The sequence below is a fragment of the Triticum aestivum genome, chromosome 3A (genome assembly GCF_018294505.1).
Source record: "Triticum aestivum cultivar Chinese Spring chromosome 3A, IWGSC CS RefSeq v2.1, whole genome shotgun sequence".
Classification (NCBI taxonomy): Eukaryota; Viridiplantae; Streptophyta; class Magnoliopsida; order Poales; family Poaceae; genus Triticum; species Triticum aestivum.
In genome coordinates, this window is record NC_057800.1 from 370,567,729 (window position 1) to 370,591,324 (window position 23,596).

Consider the following 23,596-nt stretch of genomic DNA (forward strand, 5'->3'; position numbering starts at 1 on the left):
ATCCAGAACTCTTAGAGCACAAGATCTACTCCAAGATCTTAGATAAGAACAACAAGTTCTATTATAGGTAGTGAGTACATAGTCTGGGTTCCAAAGTAGAGGTGAGGACCTCTATTTATAGGGCTTTGGGAAGCCTTCACATACTTCTACTTATAGCTGGAACACTCTAGAAAACATTATTTAGGATTCACCTCTCTACTCACAGCTACCTATAACTAGAGAACTCTAGAGACATCAGGTAGGGTAAAGAAAAGAAAAAAAAGAAATACTACACTAGAGTGGAAGTATCTAGAAGTAGTCAAACAGATCTGGCATCTGTTTTTTCCCTCATCTATTGTTCCTCATCATAGTCTGAACTCTGAGAAGTCAGGATTTCTTCTGGGCGTGTGAATAATTTCCATGAGAATAACACACTGATTTGTAAACGAACAATGTTCAAGAGTACCCGTACCTAGCCTTAACAAGAGAAGTTGAATTGCATTTATTTATTCTATACACCATGCGCTTAGATGTAGAACTTCTTATATTGCATATATTGAATGCATTTTATGAGAATGATGTCTCACTATTGCCCCAAGTTTTTGTTACTTTGGCCAACCAATGCAAACTTGCGTTTTCCTTGTTTGTTTTCTCAAACTTTACCATTATGATGCATCATGATGCTGTGATAATGGCAATGCATGCAATTGCAGGTAGTGGTGGTTGATCTCGAATACAATCGGATAACAACCACTGAAGACATTCCTCCTATACCCGAAAGCGAACATAGTTTCTTGCGTGGTGAGATATTGAAACTACTACAGCCCAATGTTGTGGCCATTGATTACATGAAAATCAATCTTGGCAGTATGGGTGACTATTCTTTAAGGACCGCGGCAAAATCATGGGGGCAAGATCATGATTTTCAGCTCAGGTAATTCTGTGCTACATGTTAATGTTTACTTTGTATCTGTGCGCAATTGCTAATTAATAGGATGTTTGTGCTAGCACTCCACTGAAAGTAGGCTTATAATGGTAGCAGCATTCCACTGAAAGTAGGCCTAGTGGCTTAGACAACAATATGAATAGATAAATTATAGTGCCTGGCTGCCTGCACAAGTATATTTACATGAGAACAGGCTCAGACTCAGTTCATGTAGACTATTCTGTATCTTACCATTCTGAGCATGGTAAATAATTGGAAACTGAGAGAAAAAGAAAATATGCTTGACACTAATCAGATAGGGAGTTTATGATTCTTTGTTGCATGGATTGATCCTGAATTAACCCCGAAGACTATTCTGGGTCTTCAGTCATGATCTATGTTTAGGATTATTTGTTCTCCAGTGGGCATCATGGGAGCTATTTTATTAGTTGATCTTTTTTTTTTGCAGGCTGATATTCTTGAGATTCTTTGCACAGATTATGAGTGGTTACCGTAACTTCATTGTAAGTCATCACTCTAGTAAGTTTTCTGACTACTATTTGTCTACTACGTTCTTTGGTGGTAACTCAAGAGGTTTGCTTGTCAGGATAATGCTTTACCAACCGGTTTCAATGCTCAAGCATTCCTTAAAAAACGGTCTCGAGCAACTAATCAGCCTGTCGAGTCCATGTCGATGGTATGCTTACAATCCATTGGCACTTTACATCTTTGTATATCATGGAACGAAAAGTTGAATCTGTTAAAGTATCTTTTGGTTCCCCAACTTAGTTTGCGTCTATTTTGAACACTAAACTTCTCAGTGGTACTATTGGTCTCTCAAGTTTGGAAGCGAGTAAAAATGTTCTCCATTCTGTTAAAAGAGTGGTATATTTATTAAGTTTCTGTTTGACCCAGCTGCCAGTGCTCAGAATATCTGACTTGGGCTTACCTCTGAAGTTTAGGGACCAAAATAATGCCCTCATAAACTTAGGTCACATAAGACCTGTCTATGAACTTGAGTCCAATGAACTATTCCAATATTTAATCTGTCATTTCAGCGAATGATTTGCCTCTGAAAGCTTTTCCATGTATAAGGGTGTTTTTAAGTATACACTATTCTTATACATTCAGGAATTGGCCTTAATATAAATGGAGCTATATGGCACATAAGCTACTTTCCATTGACGGCGTGTACTATATACAACGATCACGAGAGAACATGGAAGTCTGTTCATGCTGTATTATGGTTCATTAATTTGTAAAGTAACTAATGAATCCCCTTTTGCGAGACAGAGGAAATAGCTGCTCACAAATAACAACTGTGCACCTTATTCCATAGACGCATTTGCATACTTATATTTATACAAGAGTTATGTGCCATTCCACACAGATCAAACCTATTGCTAGATGGGCTTTGTCAACATGTATGCAAAGTTACATCTGTCACTCGAGTCCTGAAATTTGGTCCCTTGGTTCCTTTGTTGTTGATCCGTTCAACATCCGTCATTAGTCTTATCTGCATATATGGGGTTGACATATTCCAAAAATCAGAGTTTACTTAGATTTCATCTGATTAACTAGTTACCAAGGAGGTGTTTGGTTCACACAATGGTAACGGCAACAGGACTGGTATGAGGTTATAGTGGAGAAGGGGCGTAACTGATTCAGCTGCTATTTTGTTTGATTCTAATCAGTAAGGGTATCGATTGAGGTACGGCCTCGCTGACGAGACAGCTCTCCTCCCTACCCTCGCGTCGCTCCCGCGAGCGACCGAGTGGATAACCCTAGCCGCCGCGAGTGTTCCCTCTCCCTCCCCTCCCCCTCACCGCCACTTGTCCGCGCCGCCTGGTGTTGGCGGCGGCGGGGCCCTTTCTCTCGCTCGTGGGGGCTTGGCGCGGGCGGGCGCTCCCGGGTGGTGGCGCGACGCGGATTCGGTGCGTGGCGACGCACGGCTGTGCTCGGCGGCGGTGTTGCGGAGCGGCTACCCGGGCTTGGAGGGCCGGACGCACGTGGTGCAGGGCGGATGCGTGGCGGGGGGTGGCGGCGGCGGCTTCGACTGGATCTGCCCCGCGGGCGGCGCGGGCTGCGGCGGCTTTGTTCGAGGCGGGCTTGACCCTCTCTCCTCTGCTCATCGGTCGGCGGTTGTGGCGGACGGTGGCGGCCGACTAGTGGATGTTGGCCGCTCGGCGGGGGTGCCGGTGGCTGGCCGGTGGTGGTGGGGGAGAACCGGGGAGGGAGGCAGGGGGCTTCTTGGCCGTGCCGATGTCTCGGTGGTCCATGTCCCCAGCAGAGCGGTGCGGTGGCTGTGGCGAGGATGAGGCCGGCGGCTGCCGGCGACCCTTCCCTGCCTGGATCTGGCCGGCTGGGCCGCCTTCCCGCCAAAGGGTCAGTTTTGGGGTGGAAGGAGGTGCCTTCTACCTCTCATCGGTCGGTGGCGTCCATTAGCCGTCGTGGTGGTTGTGGGGGGTCTTGGATGCCGGGGCGGTGGCCTCGGTGGTGGTAGTCGTGCTGCTTGTGGGCGGGGTGCGTGACTCAGGTGTGGGCTGGTCGCTATGGCCGTTCGGGCGGCGTGGTAGCCGGTGCTTCGGCAATCGGAGGCGTTTCGAAGGTGGAGCGTGCGTGCCAGGGGAGATCCCCTACTCGGCTTCGGTTGGGCCGACGACATCGGCGTCCGTGGGCGTCGTCTCCTTCTTGAAGGCGTCGCCGTGTCTAGGTGAAAACCATGATCCTTTGGATCCGGCGGCGATGGCGCTCCGCTGTCGTTCCCCTTCTTGAAGGCGCTGTCTTGTAGGCCTACTTTCGCCGAGCTTAGCTTTGTGGCTGTTCCTTTACCTTTTGTATCCGGCCTTGGGTGTGTTGTGTGGTGTTGAGTTGTTTGCGATGATTGTAATCGGTTATGGTTGCTTTATATATAAAGCGGGGGGAAATCCTTTTTGGGTAAGGGTATCGATTTACTTCACAACGTTTGTTTATGCAATAAAACCTGAATACAACTGAAAACTGGAGGGGAGATGAAGGACAACTAGAGAGCGGAGGAAAACACGGGAGAAGAATAACATGGGGCCTGAAGAAGAAGCAGCACCGTGAGTATAGAAGGGGATCGGCAAGGGGGTCTGCGGCCCCCGCCATTGTTGCTGCTCCTCGCATGGTGGCAGCCGCCATTGTGCTGTTCCTCGCATGGTGCCGCCGAGATCGGCTTTCCATCGCCACCACCTGTGCCGTTCGATTTGACGTAGAAGAATCAGGGCGAAGGGGATCTAGGGGGGGGGGGGATCGATCCATGGAACCGTCACCGGAGGCGAAGCGGTAACGGGATCTGTTCCCGGTCTGGGATGGGCAGAAACGACCGAAACTTAAGGCGTAATCTGTTTACCCCGTATTCGTTTATGGGCCGGCCCAACCAAACGTGATTAATGGTATCAGCATGCGGTGTAATCAGATAACGATACAAATTGGTCGAACCAAACGTCTCCCAAGTGCTTTGGTGATTGATAATTGTTCTTAACCTTATTAATCCTACTGACTACTGATTTAACTCAGTATTTCTGATTTTCCACTGATGCTTCCTGACTTCTATTTGTTGCTCACAATAGCTTACCTATTTTGTAACGCGACAGCTCTTCTAATTTAAAGTTAGTATTGCTGGTTATAATATACTTCAGTGTTATATCCTTTGTAGCCAGGTAGGGCAAGCATACACACAGTTAACTAAAGTGTACCCTAACCTTAAATCATGTGTTTGCATTTTAACACCGTCGCATAGCTAGCTTGGTCATATCCTTAACAAACTATAAATTTGATGCTTGTTTGGCAGATTATGCAGTTTATAGAGACTCAGGGATTCTTGGATTATCTGGAAAGATGCAACAACGCAGAAGAATTCACCAATAACCTTCTTGATAAGCTGCAGGATGCAACTGGGAGAGGACAAAGCCCTCTGGCCATCTTTCCTTCTCATGTTGCTGATCCTGAGATCATAACAATAGCTGATTCTGAGATCGAAGGTTCAGGTACTCATCTACATTTTATTTTTTGCCTAACACTTGTTCTCTCCATCTTATTGTCACACTTAATCACTGTTTCTAACAGTTCAAACCCTATGTATGTTAGCATCAGATGACCTCAGGAACACAATTATTTAGGATTGTGTAGATGACCGTGCATTTTTTATTGGGTCTAATACACTACGGTGTAGGAATTGATTGTAAACAACTTGAGCTCTTTACCAAAACTGTTCAAACACTTTAACTGAAGGAACCATGTAACTGTTGTATTTTCTCCATGTCGAGGTTCATTTTGACTTGTAATGCCTGGGTTGTGGGGTATCTGTTTAGTGCTGCACTTCCATTATATTTGGAAAGGTAATTAGCCATAAACGCATCTGCAGAACCAGGCAATAGGCACTGTTATAAAAGCTTTCCAGCAAATGCAAGAACAGAAGAACAAGAAGAAAAGCGTAAATCAATTCTAGCATTAGTTGGTGGGGCTAGTAAGCAAGTACCAAGGTATGATGACAGGCCTGCAAGTTTTTTCACCGTTAACCTTTTCCAGTAACTATAAGTCTATAACTGCAATATCAACTGACATCTGTTTTCAGCTCTCCTGCTGTCCGAATCAGTGGGGGTCCAAAGGCAGAAAGTCTGAGTCCCAGAGAGAGGGCGGTAAGTCATGCATACTGCTATGTAAATAATCCCTACCATTGTTTCTGTACATGCATGCCACAGTAGCTTTTCTTTTCTTAAAATAATAACGATCTTCGTTTTGGTCTATACAGGCTGAGAGAGAAAGGATGGTTCTGGATATAAAAGTAAAGCTCCAGGTAATTATCTGATCATTCTCACTGCTCTCATTTATATTTTACCATGTTCTAAATTGTGATTATCATGGTTTTGTGGTATTGGAAGGGGAGCCTTGGCGCAGTGGTAAAGCTGCTGCCTTGTGACCATGAGGTCATGGGTTCAAGTCCTGGAAACAGCCTCTTACAGAAATGTAGGGAAAGGCTGCGTACTATAGACCCAAAGTGGTCGGACCCTTCCCTGGACCCTGCGCAAGCGGGAGCTACATGCACCAGGTTGCCCTTTTTTTTTATGGTTTTGTGGTATTGCTCATAAAGAATGGTACTGAGGATGATCTAAAGTATGGTGGAAGTTATTGGATGCCATGTTTTTAAACCAGTTATATACGATCCCTAAATATTGATTGCAGTGGGATCTGCCTGATCAACCTTTTGATACTAACATATATCTGCGAAAGTATATGACTGGCTATTTGAAAATAATCTGTTGGATTTATCTTGCACAATCATTTGCTGGTATATTTTATTGAAAACATAGTCAATAGCATGCATTGTAGTTTGTAAAAATCTATAACAACTTAGATTTCTGTAGAGTACTACTACTTATTACCATGTACGTATTGCTAGTTGCGATAAACTAAACTTTTCATGGTGCTGGGTGTCTCTGTGCAAAATATGTCATTTCAGGGAATCAAAAGTGTAGCAACTGTAATTTTTCACTCTATGACTCGGAAGAAGTTAAGAGGTTCTAGCATGTCATTTTATAGGGGTATGCATGGGTATTTATCATTCTTAGATTCAGTGTCTTGTTCTGTGCGCTTGGTGGGCTGTGGACAAATAGCGAAATGGAAGGAGTACCAGTCTTCAACTAAATTACTGTGAAAATTACAAGAAACAGTAAAATAAAGAGGATTGTATCCAAGTTGGAATTGCAACTTAGAACTCTTACTCGGAAGTGCGAAGTAATAATCCTGAATAGCGGTAGGGAAATTATTCAGCTGAATTTTTTTAGACCCTTAGGTTGTGAGTTGATTGTTTTGATCATCATTTTTTTGTCCTCAAATGCGCAGGAGAGGTGCGCATCATTATATTAAGAAAGAAAGGAGTCTAGTAAGACTCATACAAGCCCAATAGGAAGAGTTTAAATACAAAGGATCACTGAGAAAGAAAGCAAGAAACCTATGGCCAGAACCCCCCCCCCCCCCCCCCCCCCACACACACACACACACACACTCAAAGACACATCCATTCCTATGCTTCCAAATCCACCAAGCTACCAACACGACCAAAGAATGGAAACCCTTGCAAGGTTGTCCAACCACTTGCTGCCTTGCTTGGCGCCACCAATCAGTTGGCCCTGGAGTGTGCTGTTGTAACCCAACCAAGGATAGCGCAGAGAACCAAACTTCTCTAGAGAACACGCATGCACTGAGCAAGTGTTGTATGGTTTCCTCCTCCTGGTCACAGAGCGTGCATTTTTCCGGGTGAGACCTCGACGAGCCAATCGATCAGCAGTCAACATCGATTTAGAGAGGCCAGCCAAATGAAAAATTTGCAACGAGGTGGAGCCCAAGTTTCCAAATTTCTTCCCATGGCTCAAAACCAACAGCCCCTAAGAAGAAATGACGATAGGCTTATTTGGTCGTGAGCTCTCCCAAAAGATATGGCATCAAATCATAATTTTCCACCATCCTTCTATTTCTTGCCACTCTCCTAAGGCTAGCTAACCTTGTTGTATGAGTGACTATAAATGATGACTATATATGACATGGGAACATTATATAGCCAGCAGTTGGCTATACTATTAACCATGCTCTGAGCGGGCTCAGCCTTGCTGGGGTGGTCATGCCTGGATCTTGGTGACGTGGGGCGGGATCAACCTCACACCTCGACTTGACGGCATGGCAGGATAAGCCTCGCGGGCTGATCCCTCCTGGATCTTGGCGACATGCGCAGGGTCAGCCTCGCCAAAATATTCCTGCCTGGCTTATCGATGCGGGCCCGGTCAGCCGTGCCAGGCTATGATCCGGCCTGGGGCCCTATAACCCCTACACCATCATTTGCCCCTGCAACTCAGTTGCTAACAAAAAGTGTAATCAATTACAACAACGTCGAACCTGTTCATTTATGTCAATTCGGGATGGGGCAGCGGCCCTCTCGCACAACACTCTGATTCTATGGAGTGGGACCCCAACTTTAGAAATGGATATTGCCTAATATGTGGCTGCGAACCAAAAACATGCCTACCTCAGTCAAACTTAGCTAACATGGAGTGTGGAAAAGTGAGGCAAACCCAGTGACCAATCAAACAAGCGCTAAGAGTCTTGATGTCATTTAAATCCTTTCTGAGCCAAAAGCCTAGCCATGGCCGTGCCTGAAAGTAGCAAGTGTGCAGCCGCCTCTGTTTTGTGTGAATTTTCAGTATCTTTACCTAATATTAGAGGAAGGATTGTTTCTCCACTTTTTTTCGTCATGGGGTCCTTTTGTATTGCCCGTTAATTTTTTCGTCCGTCATCTGCACTGGATTTTTGCCAGTCGTTCGCGCGTACAGCGTACGAAATAGAAAAAAAGGAAAAGCGGCCGGGTGGGAGTCGTACAGCGTGCGAAATAGAAAAAAAGGAAAAGGAGCCGGGTGGGAGTCGAACCCCAGAGCTCCGGCCTTGCAACAAGGCCCAAGGCCAATTGAGCTAGCTCTCAATTGTGATGGAAAATAGAGTTAGCCACTACTTAATATCAACAAACTTATGGACCCTCTGTCCTGCACATGGACCGATATTGGGCCTGGTCTGAAGCAAAAAATAGTTATTTCTGCGGGAAGGACAAAGCCAACTGAACTGGCTTACAATTGTGTTAGGAAAACAGCGGCCTTTCTAAATTAGTTAGTCTCGCATCGTTTTTTTTACATCAAATAAACAATACTATGACAGCGAGGTTAATTGAAAAAGTACACCGGTGTGGGCTTTGGTACTACACATGGGATATTTTATCCCACAACTTATAAAATGAACAAGCATGGAATTATAGGCACACAAGTTTGCTGCTGAATATGATTTTCAATTATTAAAAATCTGTACAACATCAGAACACTTCTTACTTACAGATTTGGCTAATTATTGTGATTTTATATTATCCTATGAAATGTTATTTTATCTGATGAATAGTAATATTATTCCATGCCTAAAATCATAGTTTGGAAATCTATCTTTTTGCTATCTCATTTTCCCTTAGTTGAAAAGACAATCGATCACCCCTGCTCTATTGTATATATTTTTTCGTGCGTGTCATTACGTGAATGTATATATTTGATAATTTATGTAGAAACCTATGTTTTAATGTATGAACTTTGTATACTCTACACCAGGTATGAGGTAATATCTACATTTCTAAAGGGCCAGTGCATTGTTGTAAAGTTTTCCATTAAAGTGATTGTCAAATTTTATTTTGTATTCAATATTTGCTTAAGCTATCTCATAAAGCTATTGTAGATGTGCCTTGGTACTCTGCCTTGGTACTACTACAATACACAGACGGTTTTTCGAGATTGTTACCCGGTAGACACATTTACCAACCACCCTCGGACAAAAACAAAACTGAAATAATGTAAATTTAAACATTTCTTACAACATGAGGTAACCTCCATCGTTCAATATCCAATCAAGACGAGCAACCCCAGCTAACATAAACTTTTTTAGAGAGTCATCGAAAGATCGCGCGGTAGAGAAAGAGAGTCGTTCTAAGATGATGCAGAACACAGAGACATATATGTAGGGTGGAGGAAGGAGTAATTCAACAGTAAAAAAGGCCGGCATTGTCACCTGATGTATGTGATAGTCAAAAATATATGTGATACACACAATTGATATCGAATCATAAAATATGTATCCTAAAGATATGTCACACAAAATTGATATTGTGCAATAGAATATGTATGCCCCGTTGCAACGCACGGGCATTTGTGCTAGTTACCACTAAAGCTGGAATGCCATAAATATAACATTTTGAGGCCCAAAATCGCGATAGAACCATTAGTCTGCAATTTAAAGCAGTGTTGTTCAGGTTGTTTCATTTTGAACTCTGCGCTGCAAACTTTGTTTCTCACACATGCCTGGGAGTGTCATTTTTTTCTGAGAGAAAGGAAGTGCATCACTTTTTTTGAGAGAAAGGAGGCGTGCCATTTTCATTAAGAAGAAAACACTAAGATAGCATGAACAACTAAAATACAAGTATATACAGTATGAGCACTGCATCCGTCAACTGCGAGATCAAGAGTCATCCTCACCAATTGACCTATGACCACAATGACAGGAAACTCGCCTTGCCCAGCCTCTAGCAAACTCCTCTCCTAATAGAGAATTTTAGCCTAAAAATTCCCTACTAAGCATCTTATGCTAAAGTTATTTGCATGTTTTATCTTCAGGGACTATGGCTTCGTCTTCTGAGACTTGGGGCAACTGAGGATCCCCTTTCATCATTCGAATATGGAACCATTCTTGGTATCTTGAAGTTTCAGTTTATACTATATTCTGTCATTGTGTAACACATTTATCTATATATGTCTTACTTGCCCAACATGATTTCTGTTGCCTTTTTGCAGCCTTGATTGAGTCTGATGCAGAAGGCATCGGAGGGAGTGGCTTTGTTGAATGCATCAGAGAGCACATTCATTCTGTAATCTGAATCTTATAACTACATAGTGCATACCTTGCTACTTTCTGATCCACTTCATAAGTAACTTTTCTACCTTATAGGGTTGGCAATGCCGCTTGACTGATGAGCAGTTTATTGCTGTAAAAGAACTGGTGAGTCTTATTTCTTATTCCATAGCCCCACTTTCTGCATGGTATAAGTACTGGTTCTTGCAAACAGTTTTTCATGTTCAAGGCGGTGATTGCCATGATATTTAGCTGGTCACTAAGATGTAGGTATGTGGGCAAACTAGTTGTGCTAACTCATCACTTATAATTTAATTGCTATGAAAATTTGACTTCTGTATCAGGTGGTGGTGGGTACTGCCTTTATAAGCTTATAAAATTATAATGCTATATTTGTGCCGATGTTTTCAGTAGAAATCGTACCCAATTAATTATCACTTCACTACTATGGAAGTTACGCCTAGCTTCTTTCTTTACAAGTTTATGAAGCTTGCATTTTGTGTGTGTACATGCAGATCTATCAATATGCTTATCTTCTTTTCTCTGTCGTGTCGATTCTTGCAAAGAATCTCATCATTCTCTCTTCATGCAGCTTAAAACGGCTATAACTCTTGCTAGCTCTCGCGATGATGTGTCAACCATTAGAGATGCTCTTGAAGTTTCTGCTGAAATGTACAGGAAGGACCCAAACAATGTTCAAGACTATGTCCAGCGTCATCTGTTATCCCTATCAGTCTGGGAGGAGCTTCAGTATGTCGTTACTAGCATGAGATAATTCGTTCTTAAGTTAAGATTAGTTTCCAAAGGTGCAATCCATATGCCATGTCATTGTCTAATCTAAAAGTGTTGCTACGTCGACCGTGAACAGCACATTAGCTTGTCATGCCATGCAGCTTTGTTTTGAAATAAGCTAAGCGTGTGTGTGTGCCTGTCATGTCATTGCAGCTTTGTTTTGAAATAAGCTGAGGGTGTGTGTGTGTGGACTAAAATATAACTTTGGGGCTTCAATTGACAAATAGCGTGTAGGTTCTCATAAGTAAAAAAAATAAGGCAATCCTGAAAAGTGAGGAGAATCAAAATAAGTTACATGAAATTCAAACAAACATTGTCTATCGCCAGCAGCATGATTACTCATCGGCCTGTGTGGATCACAGTCTCCAGAGTAAGTTCTAAGTTTATCAGGTGGATCACACCCTTCTTAATAGATGGGAGATCCATTCTCCTTTCTTCTGTTTGTTTAGGTTTATTGCCATGTGTTCATTTGTGTTTCTAATAGGTTCATTACCATGTGTAATTTTAGTCATTCAGTGTCCATCTAGGGTTAGAGTTGTTGTAGCGTCCATCTATGGTATGAATAGTATACATGATTGTTTTTCTTTGGCAGCTTCTGGGATGGCTACTTTGAATATTTGATGGAAAACTGTTCGAACAAGTAAGTTTCTGAATTAGTTATGTATATGCCTTTACATCATGTATTAGTTTGCAACATATGATTAGACAGAAATTCTTGATGCAGGTTTAAAATATGAACAGTAAGGAATATCTTACATTTACATGGTTGTGCAGTATGTGCAATATAACTGTAATTTTTCCTTTTTATGCCTCCGCGTATCTTCTAGACTAGAAAAACCATGTAACTGATATAGCAGATTTATAAAATCGCATTAAGTTGATTGAAATAAAATGTGGAAAATATTACGTGTCGATGTCAACGTTCATCTGTTCTTTACTAGACAAATTCCAGTATTTACAAAAAAATGGGACAAACAAAGTACCAATGCATCTACTGTGGGGAGAAACTCCTTTTACTTGTATGGGTGGGTGCTCCCACTATCTCAACCAGTGAGTGCTTGAGGTTTCTGCACATTCTCTCAACCTATTGCAATCAATGTACACTGAGATAATGTGCACATGGCTCAAGGCGCATTCCATGGATGTGATAATGGTAGCACCGATCAATACAATAAGAAAATTCCAATATTTATACTTGTTATCTAATGATCTTATCTCTTGTTTATTTTTCTGTTTCCGCAGGTCAACAAATTATGTAACATTAGTTACTGCACAGCTCATTGTCATGGCAACTCACATGGTACTTAGCAGGTTACGTCTTGTATTCACTGTCAAGCAATCAAATTTTACTATCCTGACTTTCTATTTTGCCTATAATGTAGGCTGGATTGGGACTACCTGATATCGATTCTTGGAATATGATCGAGAAAATAGCAGAGAGAAACAACTTAGGTTATAAGCAGCTTGTAAGTCAAACTAGAACATGACAGTGTCTTGATAAATGCCCGCTGTGAAATGTATTTTCTTAATAATTATTTTGAACTTCCCTCAGATCAAACTTAGAGCATTGCTCACACATCTGCAACAACTTCGTGTTGGCTATTGGGGGGTCCCTATAGGAAAAGGCCAACCACCGCCATCATATAGCATGGCTTCCCCTCGTGCGCTTGATATATCTGATGAAAGCGAACAACCTGCTGAGGCATCCGTGTTAGGCCGAAGTTGGGTGCACAGTATGTTCAGTAGGGACAGAAGCTTAAGAGCTAGCTCCTTCAATCGAGCCAGTAAGTTTAAGCTAGGCCCACCTTTCCTCCTTTGAGGACCTAAATGGAGAATATATTATCTTGACATCTCCATATGTCCCTAATATGACTTGGATAATCTCAGGTGATACAAAGGCTGGTGCTACTGCGGGCAAAACAGACCTAGCTGCTGCGCAGAAGAAAACTCAAACAAATATGAGGATCCTTAGAGGACACACAGCTGCCATTACTGCGCTTCATTGTGTCACAAGAAAAGAGGTGTGGGACCTTGTTGGTGATCGTGAAGATGCTGGATTTTTCATCAGTGGAAGCACGGATTGCACGGTTAGCTTTATGCTGTTATAATTATTTTATTTGCAATCGTTGCTTTAGCGTAATTGTTAAATTCTGGTACTAACCACACCAGTAGCGAATCATGGGCCAGAGTACATGGTTTTAGTATGATGACCTCTCCAATTTTTACCAATCTAAAGTGGAGAAACTTTTTCAAGGAAAAAGCAAGTGCATTATGACATTATCATGAAAATTAGAACCTACCAGGCAAGTTAGGAACACAAACGTTAATCAGGATGCTTTCGAAATACCAGATATGGTTTTAGTCATGTTTTTTGTTGAGAAAAACTGATATTCTCAATACTTGTCTTTGTAGAGATGCATACCACGTTTCTGCACCCGAGCTCATATGATCTCACATGAACAGTAAACTCAAAACAAATAGTAAAAATATCATTAAATCTGAAAGTTTTAGGAATCGAACATGATAATGTCTTATAACTGCATGCAAATTTTTGTGTCGAAGGACATCTGTGGTGCCCTGTGCAGGAAAAAACATGGGTGCTCCAAAAAGACTTTGCTAGGGTACCTATTTTTGTTTTGTTTGTGCAGGGAACTGCAGATGTCCTTTCATCGTGAAATTTTGCATGCAGTTAGAAGACATGAGCAGGTTGATGCCTAAGGGAATTTCTAGTCGAACCCCTAAAATTTAGCCTCCAAAGGCCCCCTCAAACCTTAACTCCTCAATTTTGAGGAGTTAAATGAAAACGGTTCCTGATACTTCATTTGGATGATGGTTGATGCAATGAAATAAGTTGCATGAAATTCATGTATTCTTTTGGAGGAGTATCCAAATTTAGAGTCCTCTGATGCAGCTGTCTCAAGAATGATGGTTGGATCTTTGGAATGCCCTTTGTAGTTACCTTTCCACCCTGTAGGACAATTCTTCCATGTCTAGTGCATGAAATCAATTGATCAAAGCATCCCTGGCCCAAGGTTTTTGAGTCGATGAGTCGACGAGTCGCTCAGGGGCGGCGACTCTAGACTAGTCGTGACTAGTCTAGACTCATGGTCGACGAGTCGACATGTGACGAGTCGACGTGAGTTATGCAGTAGGCAGTAGGTACAATAAAATTACCATACAGAAGCACTATCCTGTATCATCTCTTTTCCTTTTGCTCTGATCTGCTCTAGACCTCTAGTGCTTCTGCTTGGTAGCTCAGGGGAGGAGCAGACCAGCAGCTGCAACAACCATGGAAGGAGGGGAGGAGCAGACCACCAGCAGCAGCAACCAGAGGAGGGACGGAGCAGATATGCAGCAGCAACCAGGGGAGGAGGGGAGGAGCAGCAAGCCAGCAACCATGGGCGGCGGCGGTTGCCAAGGAAAGGGTTGGGTCAGGGGGGAGGGGGAACTGCTTCGATCTAGGTTTCCAGCAAGCAAGATTAGAGAAAAAAAATTGAGTCGTTCGACCCAGAAAACACGACGAGTCGTGACTAGTCGTGACTAGTCGCTTGAGTCGCTCGACTCATACCATGAGTCGAGTCGCTAGGCTGAGTCGCCCCTGCTAGTGTAACTCATCGACTAGTCGACGACTAGTCGCGACTAGTCGAGCGACTCGAAAACAGAGCCCTGGCCATCCTCATTCTTCACTCAAACCCAAGAGTTTCTCGGTGTCTTCATCATTGGGTGCCCTCAAGTACACCGGTCCATAAATCTCAATGACAGCTTGTGTGTATCTTCGAACGGCTTCTAGGATTGTATCTTTCCCAATGCGGACATAGTCATCAATGGTGTCAGCTGAATACCCATAGGCAAGCACTCGAACAGCCACGACATACTTCATCAATGGGCTTGCACAGTTGCACTTATCTCTCCCAATGCACTTCTCCTAAGTGTAAACCATGGATCATGCTCCTCAACAACTTTTGCAATGGTGAGGAAGAGACTTCGGTGCATCCGAAATCGCCAGCGAAAATATTTCTCTCGATAGGTTGAATTGGGTGCAAAGTAATCCTTCATAAGCTTGGCATGGCCTTCTGATCTATCGCGATTGATGTACAAGCGGCAGAACTGTGATCCTAGTCTTGGTCGCTGAAAGTATCACAAACGATCACGACAATGGCCATTTCAAAATCATCGTCTTTTTCCTCCTCCGACGAAGAGTCGTCGAAGAATATCTCCCTTAACCTCTTCATCTACACTTTGGAATATTCGATGTTGATTTTGATTGCAAAAACAATAAAACACAATCAAAAAGCCAAAAAAACGCACCTAGGCAATTTGTCGAACACTTTGCGGGTGGACAGTGGGGGCTGGGTGATGGTCTGCAGGCTCCGAGGAACAAGACTCTCCTCCAAGCCGTGCTTGCCCGTCGCCGGCCAAGCTCGCTGCGGCCATACTCTGGTTGGCGTGGCCGCGAATCCGGCGCTACCTAGCTCATCCGCGGGTGCTCAGCGGCATCTCGGTCATCCACCGGTTCCGATTTGGACGAACCCAAGCTCGGCGGTGGCCTTCTTCGTTCACTAGAGTGCGGTGGTGACGGTGAAGATATGTGGCGATTCCGGTTGTGGCGCCGCCGGCGAGCTAATCAAACATGGCCCGAGAGGTCGGTGGGGGTGTCGGCGAGCGTGCGTGCTGGCCAGCGGAGGAAAGGAAATTGGCGGAGACGGCGCCCGGGTGTAGGTAGTCGAGTGATGTGGATGCATATGAGAGGGTTTTCTGCTGAGAAGTTGCTTCGGCTGTTCGAATCTTAGGCGCCGACCTCAGCCTAATTTTTTTGAGTTAAACCGACCGAGGGTTCGGCTAGGTGTGGCTCAACTCCTAAAAAGGGTATATTTTGAGGAGTTAGCACTTTTGAGGGTTTGGCTGGATGCTCTAAAATTTAGTTTTTTTTTACTATTTTTATGATTTTCCTGTTCACGCGGGATCATATGAGCTTGGGTGCATATTTTTTTTCCTTACATAGTAAGGCTTCTGTGCGATCTACTTTTTTTGGTGTCCAGAGGATCACGCTACAAAGGATCAATATCGAAATGTATAACGCCTGCTAGTGGCTTGTAATTGTGTTCGAAAATGTGAACTGGCTGGTTATGGCCCACTGCTCACTCAGTTCACATCCAGTTTCCAGAAAAGAAACGAAAGCCAGATTAAAATTGGATTATTCCTTATCTTGTAGCCATACTTGAACAATCAACATTGTGCAGGATTGCTTGTAATCGGTTGGTATTACGTGTACTATGTTGGGTAACATCATTTGTGCTTCTGCAAACTCTTGCAAAAATACGTACATCTATCTTTGTAGCCCATGATTTTGTAAGTTTTGCAATACAGTGGTTGTTCTACTCTAAATTACTTTGTTGGGGATTGCTAAGTGCTTCTTACTAGTTGAGGGTTTCAGTAACATCTGCGCAGTGCTTGTTCATTATCTTCACCTTATTGGTCAGTGCTTATAGCTATGCTGCATTACAATGAAATCTCTTCATGAACAATTGTGCGTATGTGTGTCCTTAGTGTGGATAGTGATTGATACAGTGATTTTGCATGCAGGTAAAAGTTTGGGATCCAAGTTTGCGTGGTTCCGAACTTCGAGCAACACTTAGAGGGCATACCAGGTAGAAAATGTCATCCACATTACTCAATGGAACTGTCAGCTGTGTGAACACTGCATTTAAACTTAATTTTATATCCTACTCCCTCCGCCCCAAAATAAGTGTCGCTGATTTAGTACAACTTTGTACTAAAGTTGTACCAAGTCAGCGGAACTTATTTTGGGATGGAGGGAGTATCATAGTTGGGTGTATAGTAATCTGACTAACTAATTACAATTGCTCATCCGAGACACTGTATAATGCAAGCATACAGTTGACTTTTCTCAGTATACATGTTCAAGCATGTATCATTGTTACTGTTATTTGGAGAGTCTTTTGCATAACGCAACTTGAACCATCTTGCAAATGCATGGGCATGGGGTTGCATGTAATAGTTGCATACCCTATATCTGCCCTTTCAAGCATGGTTCCTTTATGTCTAAAGTTCAACCAAGGAATGTGATAGCCTTTTTTTCCTTTTCCTTTTGGCCGAGCATTGGATCAGTTCTACACTTGTTTTCGTACGACGAAAAAAGAATATTCATGCATTGGTTCTGGGAGGAGTGTTGTTCGTGCTCTCATCCATAAAGTTGTTGAGAATCATAGGACAACAGTAACATTAATTGTAAAGTGTTGTAAGGTCTTTTGTGGTCTATGGCTGATGCGTTCGCAGTAGTGGTTATCAACAGACTAGTCATAGACCTTCAAGTACTTTTGATTGGTTTTTTGTCTTTCTAGCAGCATTGTAAAGTATTCAGGGTCTTTAACTTGCCATGCTGATTTGGCTACTCAAATTCAGTCTAGATTAACTGCTGTCCACTTAAATTCTTGCAGGACAGTTCGGGCTATTAGTTCAGATCGTGGCAAAATAGTTTCTGGAGGTGATGATCAATCTGTCATAGTCTGGGATAAGCAAGCTTTTAAGCTTCTGGAAGAACTGAAGGGCCATGATGCACCGGTTAGCTTCTTCATCAATAGTAGTAACTTACATATCATTGTCTCCATATCTAACCCTTACTAAGCATGTTCATGCACAATTGACATTGATATAGGTCACTTCTGTGCGGATGCTCTCAGGAGAACGTGTTCTTACTGCATCTCATGATGGCACGGTGAAGATGTGGGATGTCCGGACTGATACTTGTGTTGCTACTGTGGGTCGTTGTCAAAGTGCAGTTCTCTGTATGGAATACGATGACTCGACTGGAATTCTGGCAGCTGCTGGGAGAGATGTGTATGTACTTTTTTTAACTTGGAAATGTTTTTAGTGCTTTAAACTAATATTTACTTGAACAACTTTTGTTCCATTCTAATCTGAAAGGTCATTTCATCAGGGTGGCGCATGTCTGGGATATTCGTTCAAGTAAGCAGATGTTCAAGCTTCAAGGGCATACAAAGTGGGTAAGGTAATGCCTCTGTTGGACTGTTGAGCATTCACATTCTCCTGCGCTGGCGATTTCGACCAGTAATTTACAGATGCTGACACAAATTTTGGTTAATTATAGATCAATGAGGATGACTGGGGAAACGATAATAACTGGGAGTGATGATTGGACAGCTAGGGTGTGGTCTCTTACACGGGGAACATGTGATGCTGTATTAGCATGCCATGCTGGTCCCATACTTTGTGTTGAATACTCACCTTCGGATAAAGGAATTATCACTGGTATGTGACCCATTGCTTGTTTTTAAAGTTAGGTGGGAGGTCTGCCAAATCATATCGAGTGTCTATTCACGATTAAAGAATTCTCTCCATGTCACATGTATCTGATCCTTAATTAATATGCCAGGTTCCTCTGACGGGCTTATACGTTTTTGGGAAAACGAAGGTGATGCATTATGGATTGTGAAAATTGCTTCATCTGTTTTTCTGTATTTACTCTTTTGTACCTTATTTAGGAAAGTTAATGTGTTTGCATTATTTGTACAAAAAGGACACATAGCATTTATCACTAGAGGATACTGAGCTGTGTTACAGCACGAGTTTGCTTAATGACTGATCCACATTGTTCCAGTAATTACCCATGTGATGGTGGATGCAAAGTTACATAAAATTGGAAATAGTTCCGTGTTATTAGCGGCGGCAGTCCTATGCACTGTATGATTGACTGAACAAGTTATTCAGCATGTCTAGTTTGCAGTTTAGCATCAATGCAATGTGTCATTGACTTCGATGACATGTTAGTAGTTTTCGTAATGAGCACTTAGCACCAATCAGTGTATTGTGGACCTTTTAGTACCTGTGGCTGCATATCTACTGGAACCCGCATACTTATTGGATATGTGGAACCCTTTTGGCTTGGACACCATAACAACATGAAAATTTACCAAAAAAGGAAGAAAAGAAAGATAGACTACTGTGTCAAGTTATATGTTCAATCTTTATAATTTACGAGCCGCTCCTCTTACCTTTAACTGATCTGTTGATGGTAGCCTCATTTCATCATTTTATGGTTTCAAATTTATATTATTATTTTATGAACAAACACTTGTATAGGGAAAAATAAATATAATGTTAATGTGGCAGAAACTGGTGAATGGAACTCAGGACATTTCATTTTTATTGTAGGAGGCATAAAATGTGTTAAGAATCTGACGCTTCACTCGGCATCGGTTCTGTCCATTAGTGCTGGTGATCACTGGCTTGGAATTGGTGCTGCTGATAATTCTATGTCTCTTTTCCATCGACCACAAGAACGATTCGGAAGTTTCTCAAATACAGGATCAAAAGTTGCAGGATGGCAGCTTTATAGAACTCCCCAGAAAACGTCTGCAGTGGTAATACATCTCATTGCTTTGTTTAATTCATTCCTTCCTAGCATGTTTGCAATATTGATCAATGAGAGGCCTGTATTGATTTCTATTGTGGTCATAGCATGATAGCAAGTAGGGCAATGGGGTAGGCACGTAACAATCACACACTAGAAATTCAGCACATAGATGATAGATACCTTCCCCCACTTTTGTTAACTTCTTTGTACGTAACAAGCAAAGCTGCCTGCTTTTAGCAAGGATGCTTTGTACCACATCTGTATTTTGTTCATACTTATCTTTTGATAAACAATTACTATTCATACTTGACGTCTGCTCCGTGATGTTCCTGGCACAACTATGTGTTTGATTAATGTACGACTGGACCAATTGTTCCCAAGCATGACTGTAGATAGTCATACTATATGCATATGATGTTCCAAGGCACGTCATAAAATCACCTTTTTTGTAAGCATCATTATAAGTTTGTAGTATGTCCAAGATGCCATGTTAACATTCATGGTTGAACAAATGGTCGTCCATTCTAAATCCTCAATTTTCCTTGTGACAGGTGAGATGTATAGCATCGGACCTGGATAGGAAAAGAATATGCAGTGGTGGCCGGAATGGACTTCTTAGGCTGTGGGATGCTACCACAAGTATCTAAGACATTACTAGGATATATATGTTCATGTAAAGAAATGTCAATTGCCCTGTGATGTTGTATGTCATTTTCTGTTTTTGGTCGTCTTGTAGAAATAAGAGAGAAACTCTATTTGTTCCATCCATTATGTAATCTCAAAAGCTGTTTTGATGTCTCGTGTGAAATTTTGTCTATAATTTTAAGGTCTAGGTGACCCCTAGCCTGCCAGGTAATCCCTCCGTTCACAAATATAAGATGTTTTGCATATTTTAATACGGACAACATTCAGACTGATATGAGTGAAAAAACACACTATCTTTTTTGACCATGAAAACTGCAGGGCTCACCTCACATCATATTTTCTTTATTAATAAAAGAAAGGCAGTAGCATATTCACAGGAAAGAACAGTTCCACCAGCAGTGAAAAAAAGGAAAGTAAACATTAATTATACATATACTAAACCTGGCCAGGTTTAGTTTACCAGGTTTTTTTTTTTGACTTTTTCCTATCAGTAAAATTCGGGCCAATAGGGTAGTGACGCGTTAATTTGTGGGGGAGCTGGCGGGGTGCGCTTCTGGGTGCGTTTGGTTTGTTACGTCCGTATAGTCGGTGGCCGCTGAAATTGCTAGCCCTACTCGCTTCGAGAGAGACCTCGTTGATGTCAAGGCCACCACGGCACCCCCGAACAAGACTATAAATACTCTCCTTCGCTCTGCCTCACGTTCCTCCCCGCTCCACAGCCGAGCTCCCGTTCCCTTCTCCGTCTCCTCTTTGCCCGCGTCCCGCTCGAAACCCACACGCACTCATCTTCCACATCCGTGTGCTCCGCTGTGATGTTGCCGACGGTAGTTTGCACCGTGGCTATGCTCCCCAGGCGTCGCCTGCCCCGACGGCCCGAGGGTCCTTACGCGTCAGGCCGCCTTGGCTGGAGGTGAGGAGCTGCCATGACCGTGGATCCCCCTACCTCCTCTGCTCCTTCTAACCTCTTCTACCACTCCACTGATGTGCTCCATGCTGCTCTCGCGACAGAGATGACGGTCAACCCTTGGTTGCACGGCGCGGTGGCCAGCCATGGGACTGGACGGTACTGTCGCCGGCGCTCTGCACCTTCCGCTGGTATCTCCTGTATGTGCCTACATCACTCCATGTCCCATGTCCCTGCTACAGCCGGTGGACCTCCACATGTTGGACGAGAACAAGGGCACTGAAGACCATGGCCAGTCCCGTGAGGCCGTGACACCATGCCTCTCCCACCTCTTTCGGTGGCTTTCTACTGCCCCTGCGCTGGGAGCTCAACATGGAGGGACTCGCCATGGATCGAGCATCGTCTGGAGTCTGGACGCAACTGCCCACTGCCCTGCAAGTTGACTGTTCCAACGCCCACCAAGTGTTTGATGTAATGTTTGGACGGCTGTAGGTAAAAGAAAATCAGTTTTATCCAGAAACTATGTTGCTATACTCCTAATTTTGTGTTCTTCCAAGAGATTTGACTTCACCATTAATTGAGGGAAAGGACTTTCCTCAACCATGCACCATATATTGTTTCCGCATTCATTTTTCTCTTTATTAACCTAGTTATTCTCTTATTACCATGTTTATGGTTTCCGCTGCAAAGTTTGATGACATGTTTCCTGTTATAGTGTTGATGATAAGTCATCGAAGGTTATACGTGTGTTCCATCCCAAGCACAATTCTTTTTCTTGACATGTTCCTTTTGTGATATGTCTACTTATGCAATGAGGCTTAGCTTGCTACTGGTGGATTGCAGCTTGGAAATATGTTGAAAGAGAGCTTTACTATCAGGAGGCCCTCCATAGGAAATAGGATGCAGTGTAAAATGGACTGTGCCTTAACCCTTGTTTGGCATGAACTTCATGGATGAGGCAATTGAGCTCTACACAACAAGCATATTTAATACATCAAGGTTGTTAGGCACAATTGTTCATGTAGAACCATCTGTTAAACTTACTATGACTTCCTTGTGCTCCATGGAATCTTCCTTGTGCTCTGTGAGGCCTGGCGCTTCCGGTCGCCCCCCCCCCCCCCCCCCCCCCCCCCCAAGAGTGTCGGGAGAAGCGGCTGCTACAGAACACATCACACGCTATATGCTCATGGGTCTTCAGGTCAGCTCCCTCTCGAGTCATGCGTCCATCTTCTTCTAAGGCAGATTTAGCATGCATTTCAGTTAATTGTTCCATTAATGTGTTTGTAGGACAGGGATGGGAGGCTCTTCTACAAGCTCATGATCGACATCGAGGAGCTGCATATCCTTATTTATAGAGATAATTAGAAGTTTGCGAGAAATTTAGTGTGCTCTACATCTAATTTCAGAGGAAGTACATGCACTGTAGCAGCATGCAAGTGGGTTCATGCCATTGTACATAGCAGGTTCTAGCTGCTGTATTTCCTTACTTTCAGAGACAATTATTAGTTTCTGAGAAATATATATTTCATAGCATGAGCACGTGACTATGAGAGATTATTAGAACAGTAGTTCTACCTACTATCACATGTATTTTTCCGTTGATTGTACAAGTTTACATGTACATCTATGAATAAAGAAGAACCTTATTACTGAAGTAATAGAAACTGAGGTGGTGTTGCTCTATATATACAGGCTATTATTTGCATGCTTTTCTGAATAAGTGCACTTTAAAATGTGTTGAAATCTAAGAGCAGACAGTTGCATGTTCGACTTCTGTTGTGCAGTACCATTTCTTGCAAAATACTTTCAGTTAGAATAGTTGTCGTGCAATATTTGCCTAGCTCTAATACCAACCATTTCTCGCAAAATACATACACCTTTTTTAGTGTCAGAATTTTATTATCTGTTGGCGGTCAGTTTTTCCTACTGCAGTTCTTGGATGTGCTATCCTCCCTTCTCACTCTCAGGTTGTAGCAGTAAATGGATGGCAAGCATCACGAAGCAGCTCAGCTCCATCGCCTCCAGTCGCAGCAAGGTCTGTATGCTCAGCCCAACCCTGATGCTCTCTTTGCATTTTATTTATACACCAAAATATACTGAATGGAGGACAAGTTCTACTTTTTGTTAATGGAGCTAGCTTGATTCATTTTTTTCCAGCATTAGCTTGATTGATTTAATCCCCGTGGATGTGCTACTTTTTGTTCATGCCAACGTGTATTTGTGTTAATGTCTACAAGGGAGCAAGTGTACTAGAAGGATGGTTGGACGGAGAGTAATCTTCTACAATATTTTACATCTTTTATGGTTATTTCTTGAATCTGTGATATAATATATAATGCATTCTGTAGAAACCAAAATGATGTTCATTGCAGCTTCTCTCTTGCTGTGTTTCTTCCATTCATTTATGCTTTGAGAAAACTCCATACTTGAAAAATGTCTCTTCATAACTTCTTCGAAGTTCTTTCTGTAGTTCTCAGTCTTGGGTGCATGCAGTTTCGTCATGTCACAT

At 42.8% G+C, this 23,596-nt stretch overlaps 2 protein-coding genes across 2 annotated transcripts in view; both read left to right on the forward strand.

Moving 5' to 3' along the window:
• The window catches only part of LOC123061316 (DENN domain and WD repeat-containing protein SCD1), a 30,510-nt gene extending 10,178 nt beyond the window's left edge, over nt 1-20,332 (forward strand). The window contains exons 8-31 of the mRNA XM_044484374.1: nt 693-913; nt 1,374-1,428; nt 1,512-1,601; nt 4,719-4,914; nt 5,292-5,409; nt 5,502-5,565; nt 5,679-5,723; nt 10,117-10,192; nt 10,294-10,367; nt 10,448-10,498; nt 10,944-11,101; nt 11,736-11,783; nt 12,386-12,443; nt 12,526-12,609; nt 12,696-12,927; nt 13,031-13,230; nt 16,727-16,791; nt 17,602-17,725; nt 17,820-18,001; nt 18,102-18,173; nt 18,273-18,433; nt 18,558-18,596; nt 19,337-19,545; nt 20,090-20,332. Of these exons, the coding sequence (XP_044340309.1) occupies nt 693-913; nt 1,374-1,428; nt 1,512-1,601; nt 4,719-4,914; nt 5,292-5,409; nt 5,502-5,565; nt 5,679-5,723; nt 10,117-10,192; nt 10,294-10,367; nt 10,448-10,498; nt 10,944-11,101; nt 11,736-11,783; nt 12,386-12,443; nt 12,526-12,609; nt 12,696-12,927; nt 13,031-13,230; nt 16,727-16,791; nt 17,602-17,725; nt 17,820-18,001; nt 18,102-18,173; nt 18,273-18,433; nt 18,558-18,596; nt 19,337-19,545; nt 20,090-20,185 (2,718 nt within the window). The 3' untranslated portion in view covers nt 20,186-20,332. The remainder of the gene's footprint in view (nt 1-692; nt 914-1,373; nt 1,429-1,511; nt 1,602-4,718; nt 4,915-5,291; nt 5,410-5,501; nt 5,566-5,678; nt 5,724-10,116; nt 10,193-10,293; nt 10,368-10,447; nt 10,499-10,943; nt 11,102-11,735; nt 11,784-12,385; nt 12,444-12,525; nt 12,610-12,695; nt 12,928-13,030; nt 13,231-16,726; nt 16,792-17,601; nt 17,726-17,819; nt 18,002-18,101; nt 18,174-18,272; nt 18,434-18,557; nt 18,597-19,336; nt 19,546-20,089) is intronic.
• Nucleotides 20,333-20,621: 289 nt separating this feature from the next.
• LOC123061317 (uncharacterized) lies at nt 20,622-21,754 on the forward strand. Its single transcript, XM_044484375.1, has 3 exons — nt 20,622-21,093; nt 21,192-21,246; nt 21,330-21,754. The coding sequence occupies exons 1-3, from the start codon at nt 20,996-20,998 to the stop codon at nt 21,528-21,530; spliced, it is 354 nt and encodes a 117-aa protein (XP_044340310.1). The 5' UTR covers nt 20,622-20,995; the 3' UTR covers nt 21,531-21,754.
• Nucleotides 21,755-23,596: the final 1,842 nt, after the last annotated feature.

Excerpts from the sequence above, each read along its gene's own strand:
- LOC123061317 (XM_044484375.1), top strand. The coding sequence starts at position 20,996 with ATGTTGCCGACGGTAGTTTGCACCGTGGCTATGCTCCCCAGGCGTCGC. Across the intron at positions 21,094-21,191 it reads TCAGGCCGCCTTGGCTGGAG|AGATGACGGTCAACCCTTGG; the intron begins GTGAGGAGCTGC and ends CTCTCGCGACAG. Across the intron at positions 21,247-21,329 it reads GCCAGCCATGGGACTGGACG|CCGGTGGACCTCCACATGTT; the intron begins GTACTGTCGCCG and ends TCCCTGCTACAG.